Genomic DNA, 16,225 nt, shown 5'->3' on the forward strand with positions numbered 1-16,225 from the left:
TCTGGTTTTCAGCTAGAACAGCAAGGTCTGTCAACAGGGAGCCATGTCCTCTCTCATCCCCTACACTCAGCTTTTCACTGGGATCTGAACTCAGGTCCTCATGCTTGTACACTGAGTACTTTACCAACTGAGCTCCCATCCAGGGCTTTGAGGACCCATGTGAGTCAGCAGAGGTCAGCAAGATGAATTTATCAGAGGGTTGGAGCAGATGATGAAATAAGGAGAAAGCAAGGTTATGTCATAGACCTGATAGAGACCAAGCTGACGTCTCACCTGGTCCCTGGTTGGCTGCAGGTGGAGTGAGACACCTGCAAGGTCCGAGTATTTATTGATAGAGTGGGAAAGTCGGGAAGAGGCGTAACGTGGGTAAGACATGATGAGCTTGATTGTAAACCATGCTGAATAGACTTTAGCTTTGAGTTCAAATCTCAGCAGTAATGTGAGCTGCCCAGGGTGGCCCTAATCTATAATCCTGGTCCTGGAGAGGCTACAGCAGGAGGATCCTGAATTTCAATAGAAAACATAACTGAAAAAAAAAGACAACATAACGGAGCCTTGCACCAGATGTGACTCAGATACACCCTCCACACACATCGGTACCCTACAACCTCTGTCCCTGTCTTGCACTTTCCATCCACTAGGTCCCATGGACACAGACACGCAGCAGCAGGCTGGAGAAACCTGCAAGGACCCAGAGTTAAGGACCAGACTGCAGGAACTGAAGCTGAAGTCAAAGGGGGAGCTGGAGGATTGTGGCACACCTCAGCCCAGAAACTGCTGACCTTGCTGCAAAAGGACACCTTCCAGTCTGGAGCCCACTTTGACTTCTGTGACAGTTAAGACCATGTCCTGCCCTAGTGCCCCCCAACCTGGCCTAACCCAAGTATAACCACTCAGACACAGTCAACAGGGAGTGGCTGGCACTACCAGTCATCAGATGGTTGCTGAAGGGCTTAAGAGAGAGAGAGAGGTGATGGGTATTGGAGTTCTGTATCCCCAGGAATGAACTTTAGACCTGGGAAGAGGAGGAGAAGCTGAAACACTGGGCAGAGGAGGTTGAGTGTCTTGTCTGTGGGGTGAGGAGGGTGGGATCTGATGGGGAAAAAAGACCAAGGGCATCTCATTAATGTTCCTTGAATTTCCCATGTTTGTTCTGCTGTCTTCTTCCTCTGGTATCCACTGTTTCCCCTTGACTCTAGTCCAAACACGTAGGTATAAGGCAGATGCAAGAGTGTGGCCTGCCCTTCATGAATGCCTGCTGATGTCCTCTAAAGGGCACAGGAGTGACATCCCAGTTCCTTTCCTAGGATGTCCTGAGGATTTTCTTTCACTTCTCAGAGCATGACTAGAGAGCTGTCTGCCTCCTCGTGTCTAGGCCACACAGTGGTAAGTGTATGTAGGTCCAGAGTCAGCAACATGGATCTCCCAGGACGTCCATGCTTTTCTCATGCGTCTGTCCACACTGACCCACTTTACTGCCATTTTCTTAACTCCTAGAGCTAGTCGATGAGTATCCATGCTCAGGGCCTAGTACAGCATACAGTCCTCAGCAGTGAGTACTGCGATTTCCAGTTCTACCCCTTGCCAACGTGGCAGTGCTGTAAACAGGCCCCAGCTCCTGTGGTGACCCCTCTGTACACTGTCCCCTTGTCTCATGGTCTGCTGAGGGGAGAATGAACAAGGATCCATGAAGGAAGTGCTGGGAGATTTGTACCTTGTGCAGCATGCAATCATGCATGCATGCCCGGCTGCACATGCAGAAGCCACAGGTCCAAGTTTCACTACATTTTGAGATGTGTTCTTTCACTGACTCTATCTCACCAGTTCAGAGTCTCCCAGGATCCAGCTGTCTCTACCCCCCAAACAATGGAATTATAGATTGTATCACTACACCCACCTTTTTATAACATGCTGGGCATCTGAACTCAAGTTGTCATGATGAACAGCAAGTGTTTTCCCAATGAGGAATCTCCTCAACCCCCTAGACTTGCATGAGACCCAAAGGCAAGAGGGGCAACGCTAGGGAGAAGAAATAGCACTTTGCTATCTGGAGAATTCAGATACAGAAACCAAAGCAGACCCATTGGTACTCAAAGACTGGGACAGGTGAGCATAAACACAATGCAGGTATAGAGAGAGTTCTGTGGGTAAAACACGTGTTACCAAATAGTCCACTTCAGCTCATCCCCAGAATCGACATGACGGAAGAGACACCCAACTTGTATAGGTTGTCCTGACCTTCGCAAGCATGCCCCCTCCCTCAAATATAAATGACACTATGGTTTTAAACTTCAAAATGGGTTGGGCAGTGAAGGTGCCTGCCTTTGATCCCAGCATTCAGATGGCAGAGGCAAGCAGATCTCTGTTGAGTTCAAGGCCAGCCTGTTCTACCATGTGTGTTCCAGGTCAGCTGTGGCTGTTGCACAGAGAAACCCAGTCTTATGAAAAAAATGCAAACAACAAGAAAGCAAATAAAATAAACTTCAAAATGAAGCTGTGCATTTTTGTGCACACCTGTAATCCCAGCACTCAGGAGGCAGAAGCAGGCAGATCTCTTGGTTTGAGGCCAACCTGGTCTACAGAGCAAGTTCTGTGATGGCCAGGCCAGAGCAACACACAGAAACTGTCTTCAAAAATCCAATTAAAAAATTCAAAATTGGAGCTGGCCTTGAAATTGAGGCCAACCTCCTGCCTCAGCCTCCTTAGTGCTAGGAGTGTATTTGTGAGGCACCAGGCGTCCTCATTGTCCTGCGCCTGTCGTTTGGGGCTGGCATTTCTATTCCAGCACCAATAGACTGCTCTCTGGACACAGAGAGGCTAGTGTGTTGTTTTGAGACAGGGTCTTTCTGTAGCTCGGCTTGGCAGACTTGGTAGTATGTAGCCCATTGTTATTGAACTTCCTACTTAGGAGAAGGTGTCCTTGACCTCCTGATCTTCCTGTGTGAAGCCTCCTTAACTCTTGAAATAAAGAAATCTGACTCCTGAGTGCTGGGAGTAAGGCATGCGCCTCTATGTCCAGAGTCACTCACAGATGTAGGCAGAGACCTGGAGAATGGTAGGTAGTGAACGAAAATTGCCTCTCATTGGTTACTCTCTAACATTAACATGACCAATTTCACCAATTTGTTTGGGACTTGTTGATGAATTTGTCCAAATCATTGAGAATATTTCTAAGAGAGAAATCAGTACACATAAGTATTGACTTTGGAGACATCTGATGAACAATAAGGATAAGGGTCTGTAGTAACAGGTTGATCAATCACATGACCAAGAGGACATGGTCTAATTAATGGCCAGCAAAATGAGCAAACAAGAATGAACATGACCATTCCTTGCTTGTGTGTGAAATGGTACATGATCATCCCAGGACAGGGCCAAGGGGATACACAATCAGTATTTGGCACTCATTGGTTCAACCCACATTTATGCCTTGAAAATGGCCAATCTCAATAAGAAATGACCAACTTCACTTTCAGTTCAGAACAATGTAGCTGGACATTAATCATCATCTTGGCTACCTTCATAGTCGGGAACATTTCTCACTTTCCCTTAATAAACTTTCCCTTTGCTCACTCCTTTGCATTCCTTATCCCTCATGAAGGACAGAGCAAACTGTAGAGCCAGTGGCTCAGGTGGTTCTGGTGGCCACTGATCAATCATTGATCACCTTAGCATCTAACACAGACAAGAAAGGTATCCTGCTTTCACCACCGTAACTATGGTAAAATATAACAAAGAGCAATGGAAGAGAGAGCTTACTTGGCTTACAGTGTCCAGGTCACTGTCAGTTAGTGGAATTCAGGTCAGAATTCAATCACCTACACATATCACTGATACAGTCAAGAGAAGAGAGACCATATAGGCATTCTTGCTTGTTATTCATCTAGCTTGTTCTGTCCTAACACTGCAGTCCTGGGTCTGAGACTTGAGGTAATCGAGTCTGTCTGCAACAATGAAGACAAATGTGCCCAAGGGACATGTTGATCTAGAATGTCAACAGTCATCTAGCCCTGCTCTGAGGGTGTTTTGTGAGTTAGTTGTGTGATCTGATGGCAATGGTGGATCTTTTAGTTGAGAGCTGCATTCTAAATACACATCTTCTTTCAAAACACACAACAAGTTACATTTTAAAAAGATCAAGAGCTGGAGAAAAATTAGCGATTAAGAATGCTAGTTGTACTACCTGAAGACCTAGCTTCAGTTCCCAGCACTCACATGATAGTTCACTCAAGTTCCAGGAGATCCAGTGCCATGTTATGGCCTCCAAGGTTACCAGGCACCCATAGAATCATGGCTTTAGATGCACCTATACATATATTTCTAAAATGGTAAGTTCATAAAAAGGACACCGATGTAGCACAGTTTGAATCAGGATTCCTTAGGATGCTTTGAGCACTGAAATTGATCCACATGTGTGACACCAAAATTAAAGAGCTGATAAAGATGACCAGGAGTTTAAGATAGCCTCTGATACATAGCAAGTGCAATATAAACCTAAAATATATGAGACCCTGTTTCTAAAAATAACCTTGAAATAAAAACAGGCCCATAAGGATCAGGGAATGGTGAGGTACAGCTATAATCCTAGGAATTCAGGAAGCCAGACTGCTTCAAATGTAAGGTCAGCATGGGCTACATAGCACGAGGCTTCCTAAAGCAGAGCTATGCAAAAGAAGCTGCCTCAAAATAACAAAAAGCAGCAGAGTGGGAAGCAATTTGGACATGTACACAGCGTGACTTCCAGAAGCTGTCTAAGAACTTCCTCTGAGAAAGTGCACCTGTGTCCCAGCCAGCATCCAGTGCTATTCTCTGTGTGACAAACCACCGTGTATCAAGGACCTCAAGGATCTTAGCCCTCTATGAACCTAACAGATTGATCAAAGGAACTGTGACCCCATCTGCACATGATGGAATGATCACTGGAGCCTGTGGCCCTGTCTGCACCTGGAGGAGCGAGCTGGAGAACTCCTTTGCCTACATCAGGAGGAGTGATCATTGGAGCCACAGCTCCCAACGGCACCAACTGGAGAAACAGTGACCCACCGTGAAGCTCAAACTCCACTTGTACTGAGGGAGGAACAGATGGGTAGACGACAGTGTAAGATACACTCCACAACATAAAGAACAATAGGACACCAACAGAAACCAGTGGTTCTACAACAGCAAGACACGAATATCCCAAACCAGATGAAGCAGAAGACAATGACCTTAAAAATAACTTGACGGAGATGATGAGGCCCTTATAGAGGAAATGGCGACAATCCCTTAAAGATGTAGAAGAAAACAGAAACAAAAAATTGGAAGAAATCAACAAGATCCCTTAAAGTAAACCGAGAAAAAAACAATCAAACAGGTAAAGGAAATGGTTAAAGACTTAAAAACTGAAACAGAGACAATAAAGAAAACACAAGCCCAGGGAATTCTGGAAAGGAAAAATCTGAGTAAATAATCAAGAATGACAAATGTGAACATAAACAACAGAATACAAGAGATGTGAGAGGGAATCTCATGTGTTCTAGATACCATAGAGGAAATGGATTCATGGGTCAAAGAAAATGTTAAATCCAACAAGCTCTTATCACAAAATATCCAGTAAATTGGGGACACAATGAAAAGACTGAAACTAAGAATTACTAGGGATAAAAGGAGGTGTAGTCCAGGAAATCAAAGGAACAGAAAATACATTCAACGAATTCATAGAAGATAACTTTCTGAACATAAACGATATGCGTGTGAGAGTACAAGAAGTTTACAGAAAACCAAATAAATTGGATCAAAGAAGTTCTCTTGCCACATATAATGTAAGCACTAAGCACATGGAATAAAGAAAATATTAAGAGCTTCAAAAGAAAATGCCAAGTAATATATAAAGGCAGACTTATCAAAAATATATCCCACTTCTCACTGGAAACAAGGAAAACCAGAAGGTCTTACACAGGAGTTATGCAGACACTTAAGGGACCACGGATGCCACCTTAGTATACTATACCCAGCAAAGCATTCAATCACTATAGGTGGAGAAAAAAAGATACTCCTTGACAAAGCCCGATTTTAAAAAGTACCTATCCACAAAGCCTGCCCTACAGGATGTGCTAGAAGTAAAACTCCAACCAAAGGAAGTTGGCTACGCCCACAAAAAATACAGGCAATAGATTATCCCCCCACCAGCTAAATCCTAAGGGAACCCATACAGAATACTACCAACAACACTAAAACAAAAGTAATGGAAAGTAGCGGTAACTGGTCATTAATATCCCTTAATATCAGTGGTCTCAACTTGCCTATGAAAAGACACAGATCAACAGAATCCATATGGAAACAGAGTCCATCCTTCTGCTGCATACAAGATCCACCTCCAGTTCAAAGACAAGCGTTACCTGACAGTAAAGATTGGGAAAAGATTTTGCAATCAAATGGACCTAAGATACAAGCTGGTGTAGGTATCATAATATCTGACAAAGTATTCGTCAAACTAAAATTAATTAATGGAGATGAGGGATATTTCATATTCATCATTACAGAAAAAAATCCATCAAGATGAATTCTCAATTCTGAATTTCTATGCCCCAAATATAAGGACACCCACATTTGTAAAACAATTTTTGCTTGGAAGCCTGCCATGCTTCTGATCTTCCAGCTTGTGTATAAGTTCTTTCTCTGGTAAATAAATATATCAATTTCCATATTATATTGGCTATCCTTGTCACCCAGCAATACCACTTTTGGTCATATACCCAAAAGACACACACCACACCACAGGGGCATTTGGTCAAGTGTGTTCATAGCATTATTTGTAATAGTCAGAACCTTAAAAACAACCTAGATGCCCTTAGGATGCATAAAGCAGTTGTGGTACACTTACACAATGGAGCATACTCAGTGGTAAAAGCAAAGGAAAACAAAACAAAAACCATCTTGAATATTGCAGGCAAACGGAAGGAAGTAGATAAAAACACTTGAGTGAGGACTAATATGGCATATTCACTCATAAGTGGATATTAGATATTAAATAGAAACCAACCAGTCTACAGTCCACCACCCCAGAGAAGCTAGGTAGCAAAGAGGGCATACGTGGATCTGCATAGGAAGGGAAATAGAGAAGATCTCCTGAGTAAATTGGGATCATGGTAGAAGGTGAGAGGGGAGGAGGGAAGGGGACTGAGGAGGAGAACATGACGTAATGGGGTGGTCAGTTGGGGGAAGGACAGGGCAGGAGAGCAAGAGAGAAATGCTATGACAGAGGGAGCCATTATAGATGAGCAAGAAACCACAGAGATCCACAATTAACCACTGGCCTGAGCTTCTGGAGACCAGTGAAAGAAAGGGAGGAATGCTAATATGAGCAAAGGGGTCAAACCAGGATGGAAGAAAATCACAGAAACAGCAGACCTGAGCTAGCAGGAGCTCACTGTCTCCACACAGACAGCTGGGAAACCTGCTTAGCACTGATCTAGGCCCACCTGAATGCAGTTGACCATGGTGTAGCATGGGCAGTAATTGTGGGCCAATGGCAGTAGGAATGGGATCTATTCCTGTGCATGAACTGGATTTTTGGAGCACAGTCCCAATGGAGACATACCTTGCCCAGCCTAGGCACAGCGGTGTAGGCCTTGGTCCAGCCTCAACTTGGTGTTGTGACTGACCTCATTGACTCCCCATGGGAGGCCTTTCCCTCTCTAAGGAGAAGATGCAAGTTGGGATGGGTAAATGTAGGAAGGAGCAGGAGGGGAGGGAGTGTGAACTGGGAAACAGAGAATAAATACAGATTAAAAAACAACAAAACCTCATTAAACAACACAATTTATTTCAAACTTAACAAACATAACTCAATGATATGGGGGTGCTAGTAGAGCTGATGGAGGTGGTCTTCTTTCTCTTGGTGCAGGGGCATCTCCACTGGCTTTTGAAACTTTAATAACACCAAGCTGCAGAGAGCAGAGACATTAGGTGACACAAGTGCTAACAAAGGTGGGAACACCTTGTCAGCCCACTTCCTGCATCTGCTGGTCTGTAATAAGAATCCCAAAGGCTTGGCTTGCTGGGCTCTGTCATCACCTAGCATCCAGAGAGGACCACCCCAGTGTTCTCAGCAGCATCACCCTGTTTCACTCTCCTGGTTTTGCCACCAGGCCACTCCTGCAGGTCAGGTCTTCCAAACGCTACCTGGTCCTTCAGCTAACTTTGTGCTTCTTTTTTTATCACTATATTTACTTGGGTGTGTGTGTGTGTGTGTGTGTGTGTGTGTGTGTGTGCAGATACACTCACCTGTAATATGTTTACAGTTGTGTTCTAGTGCATCCGTGTGCTTGTATATTTCCATGTGTGTTCTCCAACGTTTATGTATGAAGCACATGTATTCCATCAAATGTCAACTCCGAGATGCTGTACACAGGCTTTCTCAAGTCCAGCAAGGTTGAAGCACCTGCAGCCAAGAGTGGTGTTGTTTGTGATGGTTCACAACTTTGTTCCCAGCACTTGGGAGGCAGACGCAGGCAAATGTCCGTGAGACAAAGGCCAGTCTGCTCTAGAGAGACAGAGACAGACAGAAAAACCCCGTCTCAAAAATATAATAAAACAAAATGACAACAAAACAAAAAGGACATGCACCTGTCTCCACCTCAAGTGCTGGGTTAAGAAGCCTCAGCCAGCCTGCTGATTTTTCCCTCACTTCCTGGGGAATGAACTCATATCTCACAATGAAAGTAGGCACTCTATGGACAGACAGGCACAGTCCCAGCCCTCCTGAGCTTCTGAATCTTACCCAGGTGTGGATTTCACAGCCTTTACTCGCAACCCAGTCATCTCCATTGTGGAGTGCAGGTCCAGGAGCAGCGTGGGTCTATGAAACTTGTTCAGGGACATCTGGGCAGCCCAGCTCTGAAAGCTATTTTGTCTGTAATCATAAATGGGAAAAAGCAATGAAAGAAGGAAGGACAAAAGCATGTTAGATGGGTTTAGCAGGGCAAACCTCCCTCCACTCCGTTCTGAAAGCCACCTAACCACTACAATCTTGTCATGAGTTGAAGCAGGGACTGCAGCAGATCAGGTGCCCTAACAGGGAACAGGTTTAGAGAGGCCACAAGGGGGCAGCAAAACATCAGAGTGTCTCACAGCTTCAAGAACCAGCTGCATTCTGCCTTTCTCATTGGCACAGGAGGGAGTCTCCATGCCCTCCATGCCTCCCTCCTCACTCCTCCCACATGACCCATAGGAAGTACTTCCTGAACAGCTCCTTAGTGCAGTGCACAGGCGATGACTCAATGCTCAGGCCAATTCCTGAGCATTCACATCTGGATGCTCTGGTTTCATGTCTCCATGGGAAAGGCATTCTGATTCACCAGGAATATGAGGTTGTGATGGGCTTCCATGGCATTCTTTTCTCAGATATGGGCATTTAGATTTGGGAGTAGGGACTGATTATTGAATATAGGGTCATTCCTCCTAGACTGGCCTCAAACTCTCTGCTTTGGAAGATGACCTTGACTGCCTCATCCGCTTGTCTCTACTCCCAATATCAGGGAAGCTCCACCTGGTTGTAATTTGTGCTGGGAAAGAACCCAGGACCAAGAATCACTCTGCAGGCTGGACACACTGATCCCTAGTCCTCCTGATCACATTCTGTTTTTAGAGAGAGATCTCACACTGCCACCAAAGCTAGACTACGTTTCCTTATATAGCCCAGGCTTGCCTTGAGTCTATGGCAAGTCTACAATCTAAGCCTCCAAAGTCCTGGAATTATTGGCATACTCCCTCACCCTTGCTCTGCCATCTAGTCTTGAGAGAAATCCACAAAGTACCTAGAAAGGGCAAATGGGAGGGCATGAGACCCCAGGAGCGAGGGCACTAAATCTTCAAGCAGTGGGGTTGAAGCTCCATCTTCCTACTATCATCAGCTGCTGCTGTGGACATGCGCTGGAGAGTCTTCTGCCTTCCATTCTGGCCCATCCTGAGGGCTACTGATCAGAACGGGGCTTCAAGGATACCTGGCTACACAGGTGATGACCTGGGCTGCTGCACACTGACCTGACTGTCCTTGACATGGCATGGGATGGGGACAGCTTCCTTAACCTCCCTCCCGCCCAGATCACAACTCACCAGCTTCAGAAGAAAAGTGGTGTCTGGCCACAGTTCTTTCTTTCAGTCCTTCAAAAGACTCTCAGTATAAAGACAGGTCATCTAGAAATGGTAAAAGAGAAACTGCAGGGTAAATGGTGCAGTCCTGTAATTCCATAGGGACGACCCAGAACTCCAGATCTTCCTCAGCTACACTGAATCCCCGGATAGGCTGAGATACAGGTGTGACTCAGTTGGGACAGCTCTTGCCCAGCATACAGGAAACCCTGGTTTTGTCCAGAGAACAAAATAAACCAGACTTGGTAGAGAATTACTGGAATCCCTGCATTTGGTACATGGAGATTGAAAGATTCAAAATTTAAGGATATCCACAGCTACATGCATCATTTAAAAACAAAATCACAAACCCCAATGGGATTAGGTTCTGACCTTAAGCTCCAACACTCAGTTGGCCAGTGGTAGGAGGCTGCCAGTCCTTCGCAGCCTGGACTGCATACAGAAAACCTGTATCAGCATTCGAGGAGAGGGGAAAAAAATTTTTAGGGGACTGATAGTTATGTCACTGTGGGGTTTAAGAGTCAGGAATTTTGGAAATGACAATAAAATCCCAGGAATATAGGGTCTAGACAGTATTGAGGAAAAACAGGTAAGGCAGGATTGCTGAATTGTACATAATGAGTATGTGTGTGTCTGTCTGTTCTCACCCTTTGAGCACATGTGTAGACCAGAAATATTCATCCAGTGCTTTTACACCTTAATTCTGTTGTTTGATTTTTGAGACAGGGTGTCTCTGTGTATCCCTGGCTGTGCCTGAACTCTCTCTGTAGCCCAGTCTGTAGACCAGAATTCACAGAAATCAGGCTGCCTCCCCTACCACAGTCCTGGGTTTAACGGGGGCTCCGGGCCCATGGGCAGCCACCTTACTTTTCACATGAGGGTCTCACTGATCCCAGGCCAGCAAGCTGCCATTCCTGCTTGTCCTTTCATTCACACAGTTCCCAGTGCCAGTGTCCATATCTCAGACTTCAAATATTCAAAATAAGCATGTTCTTTGTGATGGGCTACACTCAGCCCAGAACTCCCTAAACTGGCCCTGAGCTGCTCCTACTTAACAGGGCAGAAGGGTTCAGACCCGGAAATTCTGGCTTGGGGAGTTGGAGAAGACGAAGATCCTGCTCCAGGTCATCTTTCCTACAGAGTGGCCTGCCTGGGACACAAGAGACCGAGACTAAACCACAAATGCTAGCAGCGTTCCAGTTCACCTAAGGAGTTCTCAGTCTGCAGCACCACAGGGAAATAAATCCAGCATGGACAACACAGAGCGCTCAGTCCTCCCCGGTTACAAGGCAAGACTCTGTGTGAACATTACAGCAAACACAAGAAAAGAGTTGGGGCAATACTATTCCTACCAACCAAATGTGGACAGAAACAAATATCAGAAAATCAAATGGAATTGTGCATGGGACATCTTAGCACTACTGTCAGGGAATGAAAGACAATTTCCATCTTGGGTTGTAGACAGAATAGGCTCCCTTAGCATACTTCTGTGATTCATTTATATTTAAGCGGGTGATTCAAGGTTTCATGCCTTAGTTATAATTTCTGTATCTACTCCTGTCAATGTCAATTTTATGTTTGTATTAGTGATTACTGTTCATGGCCTTCTTCAGGGAATAGTGATTCTTTTCAGATCCAGATTAAGACAGAGCAGCTTACCTGCATGGAAGTTGTTCATGTATAAGTAGACACACAGGGACAGAGATGGAGGCAGAGAAAGTTGAGAGAGAGAGAGAGAGAGAGAGAGAGAGAGAGAGAGAGAGAGAGAGAGAGAGAGAGGTGTGGAGAGAGAGGTGTGAAAAGTCTCACCAGGGGCTCAATATTCCAGTGGATGGGGGGCAGGTGAACAGTATAGTTCTGTTACTATTATCAGAATGCCAAGTCAGATTTTCCTCCCAGGCATGACAGAGTGCCCTGAGAAATCCTCCTCAGGGGTGTCTGAGCAGCTCAGACTGGTCCAATGGCTGAGGCCAGAACAGGATCCTGGGGAAATCTCCCTTCCCAGGCTGTAGATGGTAGTTAGGAAAGTATAGGGTTCTGGGGTGCTCGTGCAACCTCAGAGTAGAAGACACTCCTTCCTTCTCAGATTCGGTTAAAAATGTCTTTCCAGTGAGCTTAGTGTTGCTAAGAGGACATGTCTTAGAAATTTGTTTTAACTTCGTGGAACAAGATATGGATAAGCTGGGAAGCACAGATGATGTCCCAGCAAAATGAAGATTCCAGGAACCTTTTCTTCCTGGGTTCAATTTAGCAACTACCGTGCGCGGCAGAGAGCACACTGTGGCTGGCACTAGGCAGGGCCTACAGCAGGTTCTGGCCCCTCTTGAAAGTTTCAGATGTTCCATGTTCAGGACACCCATCATTCCTTCATGCTGAGGCAAGCGGTGTTGAGTCGGCATCCAGTTCTCAAAGTGAATGACGGCCTTGAAGAAGCAAGCATGGAGAGGCAGCTGGTGAGTAACTAGAGGGCAGAAGTGGTGGAGAGAGCAGAATCGGCTGCCCTTGAGTCACTCCCCAGATGAGAATTCCCAAGTTTTGCTCTGAGTGGGGTCTGAGGTCTCAGGACTTTTGCAGGTTTTTGCAAGTGTTTGGCAGGAGGTTCCCCTCTAGAGCATTCTATAGGGCCTCCTACAGGCCAGATTCCCAACCTGAGAGCCCATCTTGGGGATGATGGGACTGGCTAACTAGGAATACTCTCCCTGGGGTGAAAAGGGTCACCCCATGGAGAAGATCATGTTCTCTGCCAGGAAACAAGGAGCAAAGGACAGTCATTACCCAGAGTGCAGTCTGTGATGTTTACCCAGGCAGGGGAGACGGGAAGGGTCTATTGTTCCACAACACAGCCTGGGCCACCTTTGTAACTCTGCCCTGTCCTCTGAACAAGAACCCATGTAATGCCTGCCCTTCCCGCCTGGCATTTCACCTGGTGAGAGCTCAGCTGGTGTGGACAGCTGTTCTTCCTCTGCAGGAGCAGCCTGTGGACACACTGCCTCCTGGACGTCTGGCCTGGCTCTCCTACGGGATTGTCCACACCTCAAGCCAGGCCGATCCCCAACCCGTGGCTCACAAGCCACGGAGCTGGGTCTTGACATCTTCAGGACTACAAAGCAGAAAGAAACAGGAAGTAGACACTTAGTGACTTTGGAACACACAGAACTTACTGTGCTGGTGATGCAGCACCTAAGCATCCCTCTGCCTGCTTTACCTATACCCCTGCCTCCTGCTCTCCCTGCTTTGATCAGCATCTGCTGTCCAATTCTACCTCAACAAGCCTGAGGTCACACTGGAGGGCATCCTCTGGGGTTGGTCCTTCTGAAGGAACAGGTTCTTAAGTTCACATGTGTGCCCCAACGAAGGGTCTCACACTCACTTGGGATCAGAGTAGAGATTGGTTGGGGGACTGGAGGAGTCTGGTTGGGGGGGGGATGTGCAGGAGGGGAGGGGTGGGATATGTGATTGACATGAGAAACAAGCTTGTTTCCGACTTAAATGAAAATAAAGGAAAACAAAACAAGTGGGCCAAAAGTGGGCATAGTCATCATCTGTCACAAAGGACAGGAGGCAAAGAATGAGTAAAATAGTAAGTGTTCCCACCTGATTATGTGGTTGACTCCACGATCCCGTTTCTTTGGAGCCAGGTTCTGACAGGCGTCGTGGCTTCTCCTGGCAGGTGGCAGGCAGCAGCACAGGTGTCTGAGGCAGTTCACCATTGTTTTCTTGAAACCCTTCCACCTGTGGCGCCTCCGGTTTGGGGAGGAAGCCTGGCCGGCAACCTCAGGCTGGCCATGGGTGATGGCCTCCTCCTCTGTGATGCTGTCAGTCTGACTCATATTGGTTTCCTGGGTCCTCCTCACTTCCAGGGAGTTGGTTGCTTTCCGATGCCTGTCCTCATGCTGCATTATGTTCTTTTCCTCTATGATGGCCTCAGTGTGAGTCACGGTCTCTCCATCGACCATGGCCCTTTCTTCTGTGATGGTCTCATCCTGAGTATTGGTCACTTCTGGTGTGATGGCCTCTTCCTGGGATATGGTTGTTTCTCGTGCGATGGTCCCTTCCTCATTCATGGCCTCTTCCTGTGTGATGTTCTCTTCTTGAATTGTGTCTTCCTCTGATGTCATGGTGCCTCCCTGCCTTGTATCCCCAGAGGAGGAGCCTCTGGAAGGTACACTCTGAGCTGTGTCTATGGAGCTGCAGAGTTCCTCTTGGTAACTCCAGGAAGATACACTGCCTGTGTTACATGTGGTCTCCTTGTGGTCTGGGCAACAAGAATTGGTGTACATTAAGAGGGGGGATGAGTATGAATAGATACTGTCAATCAGGCTGACATGTGACCCGATCTTTGACTCAGAGGAACTCTCTCTCATTACCACGCTACTGCGTGTAAGGTCAAGAGAACGGGGCCTGTTCGGGAAGACTAGGTATGGAGGTTGGGGCCTCTCTGATTGGCGGCATAGGGTGGCAGGCATGCTATGCCTTGTGCCACCCTGCCTGGCATTGTTCTCATGCTCTGTCTCCTGAAGATTGGATGGCAAGGAGAAGGCCAGGGGAGCAGCCTCAGTAGCTCTCCTTAGGCGCACAGGGGAGGTGTGAAGATCTGCCAGGTCGAGGACAAGGCCTGACTGCATGGGTTTCACCTGCTGATGGCAGCTATCTCCCACAGAAGACTGGTGTTGTCGAATCAGGTAAGGGGCTATCACCTGGTTATCGTTTTCTTCTCTCAGCGAATGAATGGTTTCCTCAGACTTATACCCCATGACCGTCATGTTGCTGACAATTTTAGCAGCGGTCAGGGTGCCTGGGACTCTCTGTGTGGAAGGAGGCAAAGGCACAATTGTGTCCCTGATCATGGGGCACGTCATGATTTGGTCAATGTTCGGCCTGCTGCCCGGGTTGATCATCAGTAGTCTGGCGATGACTATGGAAATATTGGTGGAAATGTGCTGAGGTATTCTGAACTTGGAGACAAGGATCTGACGTGTCACACCTTCACAAGTGCTGGCATCGAAAGGAAGGCAGCCAACCACCATAAAGAAGAGAAGTACTCCTAAGCTCCACCTATCTGCTGCGAAACCATCATAAGGTTTGCCTAAGAAGAGTTCTGGAGCACAGTAGACCGGGGTACCCCAGTAATCTTGCATCATGTGCCCTGGGGGCACTTTTGCTGCAAGGCCAAAATCGCACAGTTTTGCCTTGCCCAAGTTGTCAAGTAATATGTTTTCGGCCTTAATGTCCCTATGGACAATCTGGTTGTTGTGGCAGTACTGGACTGCAAGGAGAATCTGGGTAAATAGCCTCCGTGCCTCGCTCTCACATAGACACTTGCGTTGCAGGATGTATTCAGAAAGATCTCCCCCTGATGCATGTTCCATCACTAAGAAGGTGGTATCTCTTGATTGGAACACGTGCAATAATTCGATTATGTGCGGGTGTTTGAGACATTTCATGATGTGGATTTCACTAGCAATGAGTGAGGCGTTACCCTTCTCATTTCTAATTATTTTGACAGCCACACGGGTTACAGTAGGAATGTGGATGGCCAGTTTTACCTTCGAAAAGTTGCCCTGGCCCAGGGTCTTCAGCATCCTATAATCAGGCATGGAGGACTCTTCATAGGAGGAGCAGGCCTGTCCCCACCATGGAGTGACTCCACGATCCTGTTTCTTTGGAGCCAGGCTCTGACAGGCGTCGTGGCTTCTCCTGGCAGGTGGCAAGCAGCAGCATAAGTGTCTGAAGCAGTTCACCATTGTTCTCTTGAAACCCTTCCACCTGTGGCGCCTCCGGTTTGGGGAGGAAGCCTGGCCGGCAACCTCAGGCTGGCCATGGGTGATGGCCTCCTCCTCTGTGATGCTGTCAGCCTGACTCATATTGGTTTCCTGGGTCCTCCTCACTTCCAGGGAGTTGGTTGCTTTCCGATGCCTGTCCTCATGCTGCATTATGTTCTTTTCCTCTATGATGGCCTCAGTGTGAGTCACGGTCTCTCCATCGACCATGGCCCTTTCTTCTGTGATGGTCTCATCCTGAGTATTGGTCACTTCTGGTGTGATGGCCTCTTCCTGGGATATGGTTGTTTCTCGTGCGATGGTCCCTTCCTCAT

General features: G+C 46.8%; 2 protein-coding genes across 7 annotated transcripts in view; one reads left to right on the forward strand and one right to left on the reverse strand.

Annotated features, from left to right (window-relative positions):
- The window catches only part of Vopp1 (VOPP1 WW domain binding protein), a 148,824-nt gene that overhangs the window by 17,235 nt on the left and 115,364 nt on the right, over positions 1 to 16,225 (forward strand). The window lies entirely within an intron of this gene.
- On the reverse strand, positions 7,785 to 15,199 carry LOC121137272 (sperm motility kinase X-like). Of its 6 annotated transcripts, XM_040739392.1 has the most exons (8): positions 13,726 to 15,199; positions 13,055 to 13,231; positions 11,941 to 12,554; positions 10,504 to 10,578; positions 10,096 to 10,176; positions 8,762 to 8,893; positions 8,266 to 8,422; positions 7,785 to 7,925 (listed from the first exon to the last, which is right to left on the reverse strand). In XM_040739392.1, the coding sequence occupies exons 1-2, from the start codon at positions 15,156 to 15,158 to the stop codon at positions 13,195 to 13,197; spliced, it is 1,470 nt and encodes a 489-aa protein (XP_040595326.1). In that variant the 5' UTR covers positions 15,159 to 15,199; the 3' UTR covers positions 7,785 to 7,925; positions 8,266 to 8,422; positions 8,762 to 8,893; positions 10,096 to 10,176; positions 10,504 to 10,578; positions 11,941 to 12,554; positions 13,055 to 13,194. The 6 variants fall into 6 exon arrangements, with proteins under 6 accessions (XP_040595326.1, XP_040595324.1, XP_040595323.1 ...); XM_040739390.1 differs by having other exon boundaries at positions 10,096 to 10,578; XM_040739389.1 differs by having other exon boundaries at positions 10,504 to 12,554.

The sequence above is a fragment of the Mesocricetus auratus genome, unplaced genomic scaffold (genome assembly GCF_017639785.1).
Source record: "Mesocricetus auratus isolate SY011 unplaced genomic scaffold, BCM_Maur_2.0 Super-Scaffold_100676, whole genome shotgun sequence".
In the NCBI taxonomy this organism is placed as follows: domain Eukaryota; kingdom Metazoa; phylum Chordata; class Mammalia; order Rodentia; family Cricetidae; genus Mesocricetus; species Mesocricetus auratus.

Bases quoted from the DNA above. Each gene is read 5' to 3' on its own strand.
- LOC121137272 (XM_040739392.1), bottom strand. From the start codon at position 15,158: ATGGTGGTTGGCTGCCTTCCTTTCGATGCCAGCACTTGTGAAGGTGTG. The intron at 13,232-13,725 runs GTGGGAACACTT...TCTGCTTTGTAG, and splicing joins GGAGTCAACCACATAATCAG to TCCTGAAGATGTCAAGACCC.